This window comes from Platichthys flesus, chromosome 18 (assembly GCF_949316205.1).
Source record: "Platichthys flesus chromosome 18, fPlaFle2.1, whole genome shotgun sequence".
In the NCBI taxonomy this organism is placed as follows: domain Eukaryota; kingdom Metazoa; phylum Chordata; class Actinopteri; order Pleuronectiformes; family Pleuronectidae; genus Platichthys; species Platichthys flesus.
Window position 1 is genome coordinate 3,447,084 of NC_084962.1, and position 17,417 is coordinate 3,464,500.

Sequence of the window (17,417 nt, forward strand, 5' to 3'; positions counted from 1 at the left end):
ATGTTAGGATATACATGCAGCAGTATGCTTTCAACCTGATGGCTTGAGTTAATACATGCAGATATGTTTTCCCCTGTTTAGTGTCGGAGAGATCAACTGGTTTCATTTTCTTATTCATCTGAACTCCACCCTCCATCTCTGGGATGAACAGGAAGGCTATCATCATGCCAGGACTTATCAGTTGACATCAACGTTTGAGTTCATTAATGCTTTCTGGAGGAATAGGAGCAAATTAAGGTTATACTTAACGTTCCTTTTTGATAAAGCTTATGTTTAGGGCTGGATCCCGTGAGCCCTGAACCATCCTCTACTTATGCTGCTATAGGCCTAGACTGCAGGGAAACTCCCATCATGCACTGAGCACCTCTCTCTCTCTCTCTCTCTCTCTCTCTCTCTCTCTTAAAAAGCTATAATTAAACACAAGTAGAGGCAGAGCGGGTGCAAAGAGCTTACAATAGTTGTAAATAACATACATAATATGAATATTGCACAGTTCCTGCTCAGACAGGTCTTCTGATAGAGGACTGACTGATCCGATCCTATGAAATCGATGCACTTCCACTTTAAATTTCTATGTGTATAATATTAAGATTATACAAAAACGACTGGATGGAGTTCAATGAAACTTCCGGGAAGGATGTTGTATACATTTTGGTGTAGGTACAGGTCAGGGGCGGATGATGGAATTTTTCACTTTCTTTAACGTAGCGCTTTTTTAAACGATTTCACCATTTTCCAGGTAATGATAAATCAGGCAAAGGTGTGGGAAACTTGGTGCAGCTAGATTGACTTTAGAGAGAATGTTCGGCATTAGTGGAGGGATGAGTTCGACTTAATGACATTCTAGTTCTGTTGATCAACTCCTATAGCTTTCTTTTGCACTTTATTTTTATAATAAAATGTCCTTTATGCTGGATATATGTGCAACAAATAATTCTGTCTAGTAAGGGCAAATATTTGCAACCAAAGATCTGTTCAGCGTGGGCTTAACCCGTGTGGGCTTGACCTGTTTGGTAGGTACTTGTGTACAACAGAATCAACTTCACAAGCTTATGTACTAGGTACAGCTAAATGAGTTACTGCGAAGTGTTCTTCTGGCTTTAGTGAGTCCGCAGGTGCTGCATTAGCACACATGGTCTGTCCCTCCCTGGGACAGACCATGTGTGCTAATCTCCCCAGCAATGGTCACTGTGACTAAAGGTTCATGTAAAAACTGTATTTAGTACACACAGTATCAAAGTTATCATTGTGGAGGCAGGATATCACTGTCATATTATTATATATTACACTTAAGCATTACTGTTGCTAAAGTATAGCAATTGAGTACATTTACTCACTAACGAAATTACCAATTATCATGTGTGTGTGTTTGCAGTATACTTACTTTGTTTGTCTGCTGCCGTACAGTCAGCTGATTGTGCTTTTCGATATATTTTGCTCGAAATACATTTATCTTTTTCACACAAATGTCAACACTAAATCGTCTTCAAAAATACATGTTGTTCGCAGGTGAAGTGTGTTTAGCTGAGGTCACATTTCATTTCTCTCATCCAACGAAAATCAAATTCACCCCAACATACTATACCTTTTATCTGTAACTAGTCCCTTTAATGTTCTATTTGGAACTTAGTCTTTATTTGGTTGTCTCTCATAGATCTTCCACATTAGATATATTCTAATTTAGATTTATAAAGAGTTCAAATATGTAATAAACACATACACACACGTTTACTTTTTTGTTTTTGTTAAAGTTTAATTCTCTCTCTTGTTTTCTGTTGTGTCATATACGTCTTTATATTTGTCCACTAATCTGCATTACACCATTATTAATATTGACTGGCTACCTCATATACAGGTGGCTGTCAATTAGTTCAGCCGGCACATACCATCTCCAAGAACCCCACACATAATCCTGGGTATAAATATACAATAAACCCTCCTGGAAATATAAAAAAGGTATTCGTGCCCCCAGGGAAGTATTTTGCCCAAACACCCTGGGAGAGAGGAGAGCAGGCAGAGGTTATTTAACAGCTGACAATATATCTTAATATTCCAGTACTTGTCACTTTATAAAGAGTCTCCTATACTTAGCAATTAACCATTTCACCACATTGAATACATAATCAATGTGCACTCTGTGTTTTTTACAGGTCAGCGACGGGTTGCCACAACCATTGTCTCCCGCTGTGTCCTCAGAATCCACGACCCGTAGCATGCAACCAAACCATCAATCAAACAAAAAATAAACACTCGTCTAATAATTGACTGTGTGTTTTACGTATGCATATCAAGAGAAATTTTTTAATGAAGGTAAACAATTAAAGTATTGAGTAACGGCACACCCGTCAGAACCACCCTGTGACGTGTGTGTTGGAGTCCTTCATCCGGGTCAGCCACTGCAAAACACGATGGTCTGTCTCCAGGACAAAGTGACGTCCCACCTCAGTGACTCAAGGGCCCACTTCATGACCAGGCACCACTACCATTGTCTCCCGGTCCAGGAGCTTGTGATTCAGGAACAGCAGTGGATGCCTGTTTGCCAGTCACTGCCCCATTGCCGACCCCATAGCATCTGTCTGCAGTGTGAACGGTTGAGAAAAGTCAGGAGTGTGGAGCACAGACTCACTTGTGATGGCACCTTTGAGATCCTTGTAGGCTCTGTCACACTCTTCCGTCCATCACACTCTGTTTGGGGCAAACCCTAACCCTAACCCTTTCGTGAAGTCAATGAGTACAGTTCCCCTCCCAGAAAAGTGGGCGATAAACTTTCTGTACCATCCCAAAAGCCCGGCCTTCTTCTTGCTGGTGGGAACAGGCTAGGCATGGATTGCATCCACCTTCCCCACTAGAGGCTTGATGACCCCCTGTCAAAAAAAGTCCCAAGGACTCGACCTGCTGCTCCACAAAAGACATGACCTTGAACTGAAACATGTCAAAGGGTGTTCTAAATTCTGTCATCTCCCTGGTTTCAGGTAGCAGGGCCAGCTGCCAGTACCCCTTACTGCGGTCAAGGGTGTTGATGAACTTGGACATCCCCACTCTTTCCAGCAACTCATCAATACGGGGCCTCAGCAAACCATATTTTTTTGGGACCAACACAATAGGGCCTATCACTCACTGGTTGATGCTTCAATTATTCAAATGACTCCCATTGAGACAATAGCAGTTTGGATAGGGAGTTTGTGACACAGTCTGTAAGGATTTCCCTAGGTATGCCTACCCAGGAAAACAATTGAAAAGACAATTTGCAACCTGTCTAGCCTTAATAGATCTGAGGGGAAAGGTTTCTGGTGATCGGGTGGCATAATCACAAATTACCAAGATCTTTCTATTGCCTGTGGACCTTCTCTGAAGGGGCCCCACTACATCCAAGGCTATTCTGTCAAATGGGGTGCGAATGACAGGTAATGGCTGAAGCTGTGCATGGGCTACTACCCCAGGTGAGGTTAGCTGACATGTCTCACATGAAGCACAAATATCTTGGATGGGTATACATGCCCGACCAAACAAACCTACTGGCAATCCTTCTAAGGGAGTCCCATGTTGCCTCCCAAATGGAAATAGTGACCTAGCTTCATGACCTTGTGTGTCAGGCTCTGGGCAAACCTAAGGCCTCAATCTTCCCCTGACGCTGATAGAGAACATGTTAGACTATGTTTTTAACTATATAGCTAGCATCAGCGAAACAGTCTGCCTTGCCCTGTCTCTATCCCTAAACCTCTGAGACCTTGTCCCAACATGGTTTTAGCATCGGGTCAGCTTGCTGCAGGACTTCTAATTCTGAGCTCTGGTCTTTTGTTGCTTGGCTAGCCCTGCCTATAACTCAACTTGGTTAAAGGATAACTCCTCAAGGGAATTATTCACTTTCTGAGACCAAGTTGTAAAAAAACAACAACAGTCCAAGGTTTCCTCTCTGTAGCCAAATAGTTATACATATTAATGTTTTCCTATAAGGACTTCACAAGCTTCCTAAAAAATAAAATTCGGAGAGACCGAAATCATCAACTACTGCCCACCAACAGTATATTTTATCTAAAATACAAGAACCTTAAAAAACACCTTTAAAAAGAATCATATCATATTCAGACTGTTTTCCTCCCATTGTCATTTCTCTCCTCTCTTTTGAGTCTGATTGCAAACCAACTGTGGTCCTGCTCAAAACCATTTCATTATCATTTTTATTATCAGTTATATCATCATAGAATTACTACAGCTATTGTTAGAGCCTGGTTCTGATCATTGTTTCTTTCCCTTAAAAGGACATTTTCCTCTCCTCTTTCTCCGGTCTCTCCTCTATACAGTCTCAACCTTCCCTTTAACTACTAAATACATTTAAATTGTCTGTTTTATTCTCTTGTAATTTTATTGTATTGTACATTTTACCCTACCTTTTATTATAGCTGTGATACAGGTTACTTTTCAGATAAGAAATGCACATAAAACACCATTGTTAGCAGTAAAAGTGTTCAATATTATACACAAAAGAAAATTGTGTTTTATGGCAATGAGTACTTTTATTTTGGTTCTGTAAATATATTTTTGTGACAATATTCCTGTGTTTTGACAAAGGTGGGATGTTGAAACCAGGAAAATGTTACATTGTGTTATTGAAATTTCCTGTATACTTCTCCTACAAATGAAAGTGATCCAGTATCCATATGCTAGATTTCAAACTTCAAAACTAAGTAAAAATGATTCGATCTGACTTTGATTTTACTGACTAATCAATAATTGACACAGCCTGGCACATGTACAACACTGAGCATTTTATTTAGCCGGACACTGAAATATGAGATAAAAACATATAAATAAGTGGCACAATAATGACTGTTTACTTCAGTCGTCTATTTAATGTCACCGTCCGGTCTGCTGGCTATAAAGGGCACTCCTAGGCACTGGCCTCAATTGACGTACTTTGTTGCCCACTTCATGATTATTTGTGTCAGAGTGAATGCAATGTATACACAGTATATAACAGTGTCTTCTGCTTCTAGTGAAACTTTTATATTTTTTATTTCCTCCATTTAAAAAAACAATGAATAAAACAAGAACAGCATAAATAAATAAAACTTTAATTTCAGTAAAGAATTATGTACAATATTCACAATATTGCATTTCATGCTGTTCATAGGAAATGGGATCAGTCAATCGAAATAGCAAGCAGTCCCACAGATACAAGTTGTACTTCATATTAACAGAGATAAACTTACATCATTGAGCAATAATCACTTTAATAGCCTTTAAAGATGTTAAGCAGCACCACCACACACGGCCCACCCCTCCCCTCAAATACTTCAAATAAAAAAAAAAAACACATCCAAAATATCACACACAGAATTCAGTCCCATAGGTCAAGTGAGTCATCAATTATGAAAATATATTTCTTGCTGTTTTGAGAAACATGTAAGTTTGGAACTAGACGTAAAACTGGCTTGAGAAGTTTAGCAAAATATAGCATCTGCAAACCGAGGTAGCAAAGATGAACAGATGCTGTGCTGAGGACAGAGTCACATCAGTCTGAGGACCAGCAAATATCCAGAAACCAATACTGATGAAGTTATTGTAGTGTGCAATAATAAAAAAACCTAAGAACATCAACAACCACACTGATTTGTTCTTCATATGAATCCTTCTTGTCAGTTGAGCTGAAAAAGTAATTATTTGCGAACTAACAAACATTGACCTTTTCCAAAAGGTACAATTCAGTATCCAGAGCAAAACAGGTCCACACACAGTTAACTCTTTCATGGATGAATTTCCAACTTTCTGTTGAGCCGGTGGTTGGAGTATGATTGCCATCAAATCCTCACGGTCATTGTAGACAATGTGGTTCTCCATGTGACCGCAGACCATGTAATGACTCCGCTAGACCTGCGTTCACATCTTCCTGCACTGTGTCCTGTGAACAGCAGCCTACATACATGCACTGGTGATACAGGATGTGTATGGATTGTATTAGCACAGCAGTGTGAGGCGTCAGGGGTCCATCTTCTCATGCCTCTTAAAAAGCTTCATGAGCTGATTAAACCTGTGAGCGATCTGAGAAAATGGAAAAAGTACACAGGGTCACTGGATGTGCCTTCCTTGCAGCCGGCAATCTTTATGTATGATGCATCAAAATAACCTAAAAAGCTAAAGGAACATAATAACTCACCTGTCCTGATGGCTTGCTGAGTCTTTCTGACAGAGAAGAGAAAGTTTCACGTGAAGCCCCTTTTGTCTTCAGCTCAATCAGAATAGCTCGATCTTCATCTCTGCAAGAAGAAGCAAAACAATGAGACCTGGAATAAATAGATGCAAAGCTTACCACATCCAAAATTAACACAAAAGTATGCGAACGCCTTAATTGAGCAGGCCTCATAGACCTCTATCGCATTCTCTCAAGTCACCTCATAACATGTTGTTTTCTTTTGGGGTTGTTTTTATTCATTTATTTGTTTTTTCTTATTTGATCGGTGCTTATTGTTTACTTGTACACACTATACCTCTCCCAAAATGTACAAAGTTACCCAATTTTGAAAAAGGTTGACAGCAGCAGAAAGTCTTAGAAGGACGAGAACATAGTCTTAGAAGGAAAGCAAATGAGTGAATTTGTCCAAAATTTGAGCTACTCCTTTAATTAAACTAAAAGTCATTAGACAATATTGCAAAATGACTTCTTCATGACTCAGAGATGCAAGTTTAGCACCAGAGGCAGAACAACCATTATTTTGTCCTGACTAATAATTTATTTGCCAAAACTTTGTCTCTTTTGGTTCTGAGGTGGAATTTGTTAAGAAAAAAAGGCTATAAATGGCTTTGAGATCTGAGAAAGGAGTGCGTCAGGGATTCAAATATAGATTTGCACGAAGGAGTAAGAAGAAGAAAAAGCACAGGTCTGACCTTATAATCTTGTAATGACTGAAATAATCAGATTACTAATACCTTAGGGTTAGTAAAAACAAATCCAATTCAATCACAACCTTGTAAAACTGCTTTCATTGCCTCTGTGTACATCAGTGATTTCAGTGTTTTGACCGTTTGGACGAAATATTATGCACAAAACCAAAAGCTATTAGAAAAAACGTGGGGACTTTAAGATGTATTAAAGTTCATTCAGAATCAGCTACTGACCTCGTCCATGCTATCACCACCTCGCCTTTCTTCCTCACAACATTCTTTGCTGAGAGGCTGTTGGGGGACAAACTCAGTGGGGAGGATATGGACTCATTATCGTCTTTAGGCACCATCTTCTCTGTAATCTCCATCTCCTTCCTTCTGGGCCGCTTTGCTTTCAATTGATCTTGGTGCTTCTTTCGTTTTCTGCCCCTGTCACCATCTTCCTCTGCTGTGCTGTTAGACTCTGATGCCTCCATTGCATTTCTCTCTGAGTCAGAAACCTGTGATGGTGAAACTTTGCTCGTTTGAAAACTACCAGTAGGTTGATGTGGTTGATCAGACATCTTACTTTTAGAGGGACTGATCATTTTTTCGGAGTCACTCGAAAGTGCTTTTGATGGACTTCTTTGAGTTTGCATGTCTTCTACTCTTAAGTGCCTTTGACTCTTTGTAGCGACAGCTTTTCTAGGGACTGCCTGGCCAATCTGCACAGAGCCTTGAGCCCCACTGTGTAAACTGTTGTCTGAAGGAAGCGTCCTGTGTTCATTTTTCTCTGGCAGTGGCTGTGACTCCTCAGAAAAACTCAAACGTGCGTTACTCTGGTAAGTTGACACCTCTTTCTTTTTGTGGGAGGGATCTTTATTTAGTGTCTGGCGCTCATCTCGAGTGACAAAGCTCTCTGAGCCTGTGGCAGCCTGGCAGATCCCAGAGCTTTCAACAAAGTTAGACAGACTGTTCTCAGATAGCACCACATGTGACGCAGGACTTCCCTTCTGCAACTTGTTCCAAAAAAACGATTTTGTTTGACTTTCTTCACCTGCCAAGTCTCCTTCTCTATGCTGGTGATCTTCTTCTGTCAGTGTCTGACTTAAGCTTTCATCGGGAGTGAGCGTGACGTCAGCCCGCATCGCGGCTGCCTGGCGGATCTTCAGGATGAAGTGATCATTGGACCTCTCCATCACTAATGCTTGCATGGGCATGTCAGGCTTGAACAAGAAAGATGAGGCGTGTGCTGATGAGGCCACACTGCTGCCGGAGCAACAGCTGGAGTTGTCGGTGTCGAGGGCGAGGTGAATGTCCTGCTCTGTGGCGTCCTCGCCGTCCAGCAGAGCGTCCTCGCTTATGTGCGCGCTGATGACGCTTTCTGGAGTGGACATGGTGCGCATGCTTGATGGCTGTAGGAAGCTGAGAGTGCTGTCAGACTTGAGGGGTGACGGAATGGTGAGCGAGACAGCCAGATCTTCAGTCAGTATGGAATAGGATCTTTGAGAAGACAAGCTGGACTGCAGCGTTGTTCTACTCTCCGTTGGCAGCTCCAACAAGCAACTCTCGTCAAATAAACCTGGATTCAGGGGGACCTGCTCTTTCAACCGGGGAGAAGACATCCTGCGAGGTGAAATGCTGGACCAGGTAGCGATGAGTTTGGAGGGGGTGTTATATTTCGATGGGGTAAGCAGTTTAGACGGAGAGTCAAATTTATTTGGAGTGGTGATGCTGATGAACCTCTCTCCGTCCTTTCTCGGGGTACAGAGCGACCATGCTGTGCTGTCTCCTGTGATGTTGCTGTTTTCGAGTAAGTCAGATCCTTGGAGAAGACATTTAAAGATTTCTCCCATTTGAGAGTCTCTCACCAGGTTGAACGTTAAACTGGAGGCCTGCTGTTCCGTGAGCAGTTCAAAGTCAGTTTTGTCGAGCAGAGAGCCACTTTGAGACACAACCAAAGAGGGCATGCTATTTTTCTCTGGAGTTGGAGGAATAGTTTTACGAGGAGGGATGTCAGTTACAGATTGTGTATTTGTTAGATGTGGGACAATACTGCAGTCCTTTTCCTCGTGCGTGATTCTTATGTCTTTTCCTCTGCTTCCAAGCCCTGTTTTGTAAGGCACTACAGTACAAGGCTTGATTTGGATCATGCTGGTTGGAGGGGACTGTGCTTCCTTCTGTTGAAAGAGAGGCTTCTTTAAAGACGGCTGTGCGGATACTACCTCCTTCCCAGCGGGCTTCTTCTTCTCAGCCGCAGTTCTTGCTGGTTTGCAAAGAGAGCGCAGCGTCGCATGAATGTCCATGAACAAGCAGTCAACTTGGGCATCAACAAAGTCCCACAGCTTCTGCTTCAGGTCGACTGCTTGCTGTTCAAAGATCCGTTTCACGATACCATTATTTGCCAGTTTGCTAAACACAGGCACAATCAGATTCTTCAGCTTGGATTTCAGCTCGACTGCCTGACTGCATATCTCACCAAACTGAGCAACATCCACAAACTCTAAAAAAGATTCCTGATAATTTTCCATTATGCCATTGAAGCTCTTCCTGGGAAAGGTTTTATGAAGCTTCATGTACTTTTTTCGGATCTCACTGCGAACCAACCTGAATGTATCCATTATTTCCTCCATGTTGGAAAAGGAAGCTTTGGATGCTGCAGGGCAAACCGTTTTAAAACGACTCTTTGGACTTCGTGTTGAACTACCTGGTTCTTCACCGGTTTCTTTTGAGCCAACACACATTTCCTCAGTTATCCTCTTCAGCACAGACTTGGGACTTGGCTTATTCCTGACAGGTCGTACCATCTTCGCCTTCTTGTTTGCAGGAACTGGGGAACCAGCAGCCGCCTCATCGCTCTCACTTAAAATCTCCCCCTCCTCCAGTTCAGTGTCAGAGAGACTTGAAGGCATCTCAGAAACCTTGTCCACCACATTGTGGATGTCCTGCTTTGCAGGAGAACCAGGATATTTGTTCTCTTTGTTTACATCCAACTTCTTTGAGTTGACATCAACAGGTGTAATGGAGAAATCTGCACAGGAAGATGAGAGAAAACAAACTAATCAACATTTATGGTAGTTACGAATTAGCAGCTCATAAGTATAGTGAATGTATCATAGCATTAAAAGGTCGCAATCTTTTTTAAAAGATCTACATTTCTGTCTATTTGGATCATAACTCATAACTTAGAGAGGTGAAATAAAACATGATTAACAGTCGCTACTATTTGAGATGACAGATCTATGAGTACAGTAGTAATTTTGTAATATGTAATTTGCATTCCTTGGTTTCTATCATTGGCATGCTGATGTCGGTTGCATAAAAAACTACTTTGCACATTCTCTGGTGTAATTAGGTATCATCTAGCAGTAAAAAAAAAAAAATCAATAGTGATCGTCAAGAGTACCGATATAACCTGATCACATAATGACCTGAGGGGAGGTGCTGCATTTCTGTTTGGATCAGTGAACAGTGAACCTCATTCACAATTTCTAGCTTAAGGAATAGTTCACAGAAAGGTGGATATGAATGTCGGGGGCTTGTGGAGGCCACATGAGCAGTGTGGAGGCGTGTTATGTTTGCTCTGTTGTTTTATAACTTCTGAAGAAGAGGTAAATTTGGCTACAGCAATGTGTCTTGTTTCTTTCTGTGAGCAATCAAATTTATTAATCTGATGATCTATTTACATTTGCACTGATTAAAGTCAGCCATAATGGTTTATATTATTATTCATCTCGTGAACTATTTGCTGAAACAGCAGAATGGTCCCTTCCATAGTTTTATGTCTCTGAGTATCAAACATTGTTCTCATGTGATCACAACATAAATGTCTTGTTCTCTTTGAACAACAAGCTTTCAGATTTCAGGTTTTGTTCAAGCTGGTTTCATGGTGAAAACATTCCTCCCAGCCTTTAGAGAAAAGAGTGACCCCAAAGAAAACACGGCAGCAATTCAAGAAGATAAAAGGTATCCGAGTACTCTACAGTGTGGCATGGCTACATCACTTTACAACAGAGTAATGGGGTTACTTAAAGGGAAGAAATCTGATATTTCTAGTATTAAGTCATAATATCACTTATTCATTCTACAAATGTATTATTTTAATCAATATGATTGAAAACTGTGGCGAGCATCAGACTTCTCTTAGCTGCTTATTCCTTTCATAATATTATGACTTCTCATTGAATTATTAATTTGTTATGGTTCTATTTTGGCATCTTATTTTAATAAAAGTTGAATCCGACATCAAGATTATGACTGAACAACAATTGCTAAAGACATAATAATGAACACACTGTATAGTTGTGCTCACATAACAACAGGCCTGAAAGCCCCTAACAGCCACTCGAATCTCCTGCATGAATGTAAAATTCAACTTTAGCCTCATTATCAGGCTGACATTACCTTTTTGGAGGCTCTTGACATGACCAGGCTTGCCATGAACAGTGATGTGACTCCTCTTGGTTATCCGGATCGGGCTCCTCAGGGGGCTTATGGCATCAGGGATTCTCTTCAGATTGCTGAGTGTGCGCATCATGGAGTCCTCGTCATGAAGCAGTGGCACTGAACTGGAAGGCTTGAGATTATTCTCTTGACTCTTTCCAGGCCCGAAGCTCTTTCTTGGTGTGGAAGCGAGGCCATGGGAGTTTCCTGGCTGCACCGTCTCCTCTGTTGTGCTGCTGACTTTGTACACTGCGATACAGCCTGTGGAGGAGCTCGGCTCAGGGACGATAGAATTTCTGTCGTTGGCCTCTTCGTTTGTCTGGGTTAGAACTAAAATAGCCTCAGGTAAACTCAGCCCTTCCTGTGGAACTGAGTCCAGGCTTATTGTACTGGATACAGCATCCGTGTCTTTAGGACCATTTTCCATATGACTGGGATCTTTCTTGTGAATAGAAGTGACTGAAGCAGAAGGATGGAGTCCTTGCTGACAGACCGGTGTCAAAGCAGTGGCAGGAATCTTTTTACGCCTGGGACTGTCAGGAACATCTTCAGCTACAATGGGTTCCTTTGAGGGTGAAGCCATATGAGCTTCTTCAACTGAATCCACAGGGACGATTTCCTCTACTGTCCTTGACTCAAGACCATCAGGCTCAGAAACAGTTTCCTCAGTCATCTTTCCAGGGTTTACTTTTAGTGGGGAATTGCTTGCCTGTTGTTTGGAGACACTTCCTTGTGTGTCACTGATATTGTCTGTCACCTCCACTGGTTTAGATTTATCCACCCGTCTGTCTGAGGTCAGACTGTTTGACATGTAGCTCTCTGCTGTCTTGAGAGAACTACTCTCTTGTGATTTTGGTGTACGATGCACACTCTGCTGACTCTCTGCAGTATTTGGCGGTTGGATGAATGCTGAGGTAGTTTGGACTGTAATTTCTTCAAGCAGTTTACCAGCTGCAGCTTCACTGAGACACTTGCTCTTTTCCAGGACAACTTCTGCAGCATCACACCTCTTGTGTGTCTTTTCAGAGCTTGATTCTTTGGGGATATCTGTTGACTGCTCTGCCACATCTTCCGGTCCAGAGATTAATTCACTGCACTCTGCTTCGTCTATGACACACATGTCTTCAACATTAAACTGTAAATTCTCATCATCTGCTTTGTTTTCAGCCACCTTGTCCTTCGTTGGGGGGACGTCCTGGCCGGCCTCGATTGGTAAAACTGGCTTCTTAATCGGTGAAAGGGTTAGATTCAATGTTTCCATGAAACACAGTTTTCTGTTTGGACTATTTTCTTCCACAGAGCTGTTATCTCGGATACATGGTTCTTTAGATGCTCTTTCTGAGGCATTGTGTGTCTTTTCCTGACTTTCCTTAGTGACATCTTTACCTATGTCTGATTGGTTTAATCTCTGTTTCTTTCTGCTCATCTCTGAAAGCTTGTTCTTTTTATGTTTTCTGCTCGCATCGTCTTCATGTCGTCGTTCTTCCTTCTTTCGATGATCCTTCAGGGGGCGATCTCCCTCCCTCTCCTTGTGGGAATCAGTGTGGCGCTCGGTATGTTGATTCAAAGAGGATTTTGTTCGCTCCTTGGAATTTGAACGGTTACGTCCATCATCACTCTTTATTTTTCTATGATCTCGGCTGTGGACCTCTTTGGAACTGCGCGCTGCATTTTGCTCAGAGTCCGACAGGGCCACTTTGGTTTTGTCTTGTCTCCTTTCCTGACATCTCCCTTTGGTGTCATCATAGGGGGATGCATGGCGTATGATCTCTAGTTGGGGGCTTTTACTCCGGTCTGATCTGTGGTGTCCCTCAACATTTAAGATGTTCCTGTTTTTACATGACCTGGAGTCGTATTTCCGTCCTGTCTCTTTGTCTGCTTTATGAGACCTGTTTTTCTCCGAGGCTTGACAGTCCTTTTTGTGATGTGAATCACTTTTAGGTCGTCTGTCTGTTGATTCAGATTTATGACTTTGATATTTTTCCTCTCTCGGTTTAGATTTGTGTTTGTCTGAATCACTGTGCTGGCCTGATGAACTGATGCAGGTCTTGCTGACGGAGTGCCCAGGATGTTTGTCGGGTATTTCACCTCCTCTTGAAGAACTTTTAGAATGACTACGGGAAGATACTTTCGATGCTTGTGTCTCAATGCAGGAGCCAATGGGCTGATTGGCCGAACTTTCTGTCCCTGCAGAGTGAGGAGGAATCCTTGCAGGCTGGTTCTCTCTGGGAGGTGAAGTCGGCAGACGTGGAGGAGGTGGTGGAGGACCGGATGTAGGCAGAGGAGTGGACAGTGGGCGAGGAGGAGGGGGCCTACTGCTGTGAGACAGATAGTGATGATGACCTTTCTCTGACCTGAAGGAAACAAAGTTTTAACAACTGATTTATGTTTGAACAGGTATCAAATCAGTAGAGAGCTCTACAGAACACAGTGGTAAGGACGCTTCTTGGCCTAAATGTTATTCCAACATGGATTTGTCAGATTAACTCACAATCGGGTGTCTTTTACAATGACATCAACTAACAGCCTAAAACGTTATTGCAAAATAGACCCTACAGTTCTGAGTCACTAGCTCACACACATATACTTTTAAACGTACCGTTGATTCAACCTCTGAATCTCTGTGTCTTTACGCGTCACCTCCTGTCTCGCTGTTTGTAAAAGTGCACAGATGTTCTTTTTGAGACGGAAGTTCTCAGTGTTCAACCCCGTGTTCTGTTTAAAGAAAAAATGAGAGAGAGACAGAAGCTTAGTGTTTATACCACAATTGTAATATTACATTACATTACATTACATGTCATTTGGCTGACGCTTTTGTCCAGAGCGACTTACAATTAGTACACTAAACATTCATGAGGGGCCATTTAGGGGTTCAGTATCTTGCCAAGGACACTTCGGCATGTAGATGGGGAAGAGTGGGGTTTGAACCGGCAACCTTCTTGTTGGAGTACGACCACTTTACCCCCTAGGCCACACCGCCCCAGTAATATATTCCATAATTCAACAATATAAATCAATTTCAATGTAGATACAAGACTTTTATAGATTATCAACACTAATGAAATCTGCTCTTTTAAGGGTTATGAAATATTTTAGATTTCAGCATTAGACACATTTTAGAGTTAGAAAATCTTCTGTATGTAGCCTGATAATATCGCGGGAAAAAAATAATGCACACCTTTTCGTCAGAAAACAAAATACAGAAAATATAACAAACCTGCATTTCCACCTGCTCCAGTCTCCTGCGTAGCTCTTTGATTTGGATTTGAGCTGCTTCGAATCTGGACTTCAGCTTCAAACACACAAAAAGAAGAGTGTGTTAGATGTTTGGTGAGCTACTGATGGCAGCCACTGCATTTTAACACAGCAGAATTATTTCAGTAAAGTATGTGTTTTTTAAACCCCTTTCACCGCCTGCTAAACTATAGGCTACAGGAGTACCGGCTTAAACCTGGCAGAAATCCACGTTCACCTATTTACATCACAGTGATCACTGCTATGCACTACATAGCCAAGTAGAAATCAACAACAACTGCAAGAACCTATTTATCTTCAGCCTCTCATTCAGTATAAAATGCTAATTATTAAGTTAGAAGAGAGAAAGGAATCATGGGGAACATGGTAACTCACATCTGTGTGCGATGTCTCTCTACTATGCTGCTCCTCTGTGACAAGTTCTTCATATAGATCCATAGAATCCTTCAGTTGAGATGCATTTGGAGTTGAGTTATCTGTAATAAACAAAAATAAGACAAGAAATCTTCATTCGGTCTCAATGAAGGTCAATGGAATTTGTGCTAGTCGGGTTCGTCTATCTGTCTTAATATTGTATTGTAAGACCAAAGTGAGCCTACAGTAGTTCATAAAAGACTCTTACCTGCATTGCTGTGAATACCAACATCCAGGTCATCGTAGATATCCACAGAATCTTCATTAACATTCGCAACAGGCACCGACACTATGGGAATAATACATGTTTTATGCAGTTCATTGGGTAGGTTTACCAACTACATTTTTGTGCCTGAGAACTGGAATGAAACCACTTTTCATCGAGACAATATACTATATTGTACAAAAGCTATATTACAAGCCTAATGGAATAATAGATACAATAAAATAACAGATATGTACTTACGACCAGAAACATCGTAAGTGTTGACGTTCTCCATTGTGCCAAATGTCTCCGTGGCTCAGTTTCTTTAAGAATACCTGGTTACAATGCAAAAGGAAAAATCAATCACTATTCCCAGTCTACAAATATCATTCGGAACCAACATAAGGAAGCAAACTTGAGATGTTGCCACTGGAAATGTTGTTAAAACGGTCAAAAAATTATGATATATTAATAAACACATACAAAGTACAAGTACATACAAGTACTTATTCATTCCTACCACTTCATTAAACTAAGTTCCAAACCATTGCTACTAATGTCTGCAGAGCAAACCGCAGTTTGATAGATGTAGTCATATGATGTAATGCAAAGATGCTACTGGTTGCATTATGGGAAATATAGGATTAAGTGCTTCTAGCATTTGGGTGCTGCTAATTTCATCCTGATGAGTCCTCCAACTGTGTGTAGTGTAACAGCATTCATTGTCACTGGAGTAATCTGTTAAGTCTTGTTTGAGTCGTATTTCCAGCTCACCACACTGACAAGTAGTAATAAGTAACCTTATTAAAGGTTCTGTGTGTAGAATTTAGTGACATCTAGTGTTGAAGTTTCATGTTGCTGCTGAATACCCCTCACCTCCCCCTCCCCTTCCAAACATGGAAGAGCACCTGTTGTCAAAAAAACTCAAAGGGTGTTTAGTTTGTCCTATTTGGGTTACTGTAAAAAAACATGCTGGCCTCATGGTGTAATTATAAACGTATTTAAATATAAAGGGCAGAATTTGTACAATTTAGAGGATTTCAAACTAGTGAGCACATCACTAGTATTATTTTATAATTTCGGCCAATAGTTCCCTATGCACTTAACCTTACACACTGGACCTTTAGGGTACACCTCTACACTATAGATGCTATTATCTGTGGTGGGCAAAGAGGAGCTAACGGTGGTGTTGTTAGCATCTACAGCCCTATTGTTCACTACTGTCAGAACAAAGAAGGCATCGTTGAACAATGCGTTCCAACAGCAGGCCTGGACAGAGAAACATCCACAGAGAGCTGCTACACTTAAGGGTCTGAATGATCGTTGCCTCACTTTGAACCCAGAGGTCTAATGCGATGTTTAACACCCTCAGCTCAGGCTCGGGCTAACATTAACATCACTATGGCTGCGCCAGCCCTGTCCTGCACTCTTCAACCTCAAGAGACCACCGGAGCTCTCCTGAAATTAGCACTTAAATCAGGTGTTAAAACTTAAAGATGGAGGACAACCCAGTGTAACAAACGTTTCACTGCTATAAAACTACCCTGGACGTAGAAACACAGCTCTTTGTCCAGCCACTAGGATTCAAGAGGAATGTTATATTAAGAACTGCAATGATTACATTATTTTGAGGATGTTGTAATTTAGCTGATTAGCATTGCATAGTATTTTACTGATACATACAACAAGTCGCTGTGTGCTGCTTATTTACTGTTTCACCTACGACTGAAGGTGACTGTTACTGCAGCAGAGTGTTGTGTAGCTCATTGTGTAAGTTGAAGAAACTGTGAATCCTCCACAAACACACAATACACGTCTGTATAAAAACATGGTACCTAACAACAAAGCTAAGTATGAATTGGTTGACCTACTTGTTTGTGCGTACTGTTGTGTGTCCTCCCGTTGTTGACAGCCGTAATGTCGCGCCAAGACTTTTTAGTCCACAGGAAGTAACGACATTTTCCCGCGGTCTGTCACTGCTCGGGGTGTATTCTAGCAGCTGCTCGATTCCACAAAAATTCAAAAGAAACCTAAAAGTCAACCCCTGAATTAGATCGCTAATAGCGGGATTATGCCGCCTCACACTCTTAAACGACCCCCCGACACAATCAGGAGCATTAAAGGGCGGATGAGGAGGTTTAAACCCAGCGAAAGTTGTTTTTTTCTCGCAGAGAAAGTCGAGCTGTGCCGGCGCTGCTGTCCGCCTACGTCATTACTGCGCGACGTCCGGGTGAGAGGGGAG

At 41.6% G+C, this 17,417-nt stretch overlaps 1 protein-coding gene across 1 annotated transcript; it reads right to left on the minus strand.

Moving 5' to 3' along the window:
* Window positions 1-5,055: 5,055 nt before the first annotated feature.
* On the minus strand, window positions 5,056-17,356 carry casp8ap2 (caspase 8 associated protein 2). Its single transcript, XM_062411865.1, has 10 exons — window positions 17,047-17,356; window positions 15,437-15,510; window positions 15,179-15,259; window positions 14,932-15,032; window positions 14,519-14,593; window positions 13,901-14,016; window positions 11,263-13,655; window positions 7,114-9,889; window positions 6,155-6,254; window positions 5,056-6,039 (listed from the first exon to the last, which is right to left on the minus strand). The coding sequence occupies exons 2-10, from the start codon at window positions 15,468-15,470 to the stop codon at window positions 5,977-5,979; spliced, it is 5,739 nt and encodes a 1,912-aa protein (XP_062267849.1). The 5' UTR covers window positions 15,471-15,510; window positions 17,047-17,356; the 3' UTR covers window positions 5,056-5,976.
* Between the last annotated feature and the right edge of the window lie 61 nt (window positions 17,357-17,417).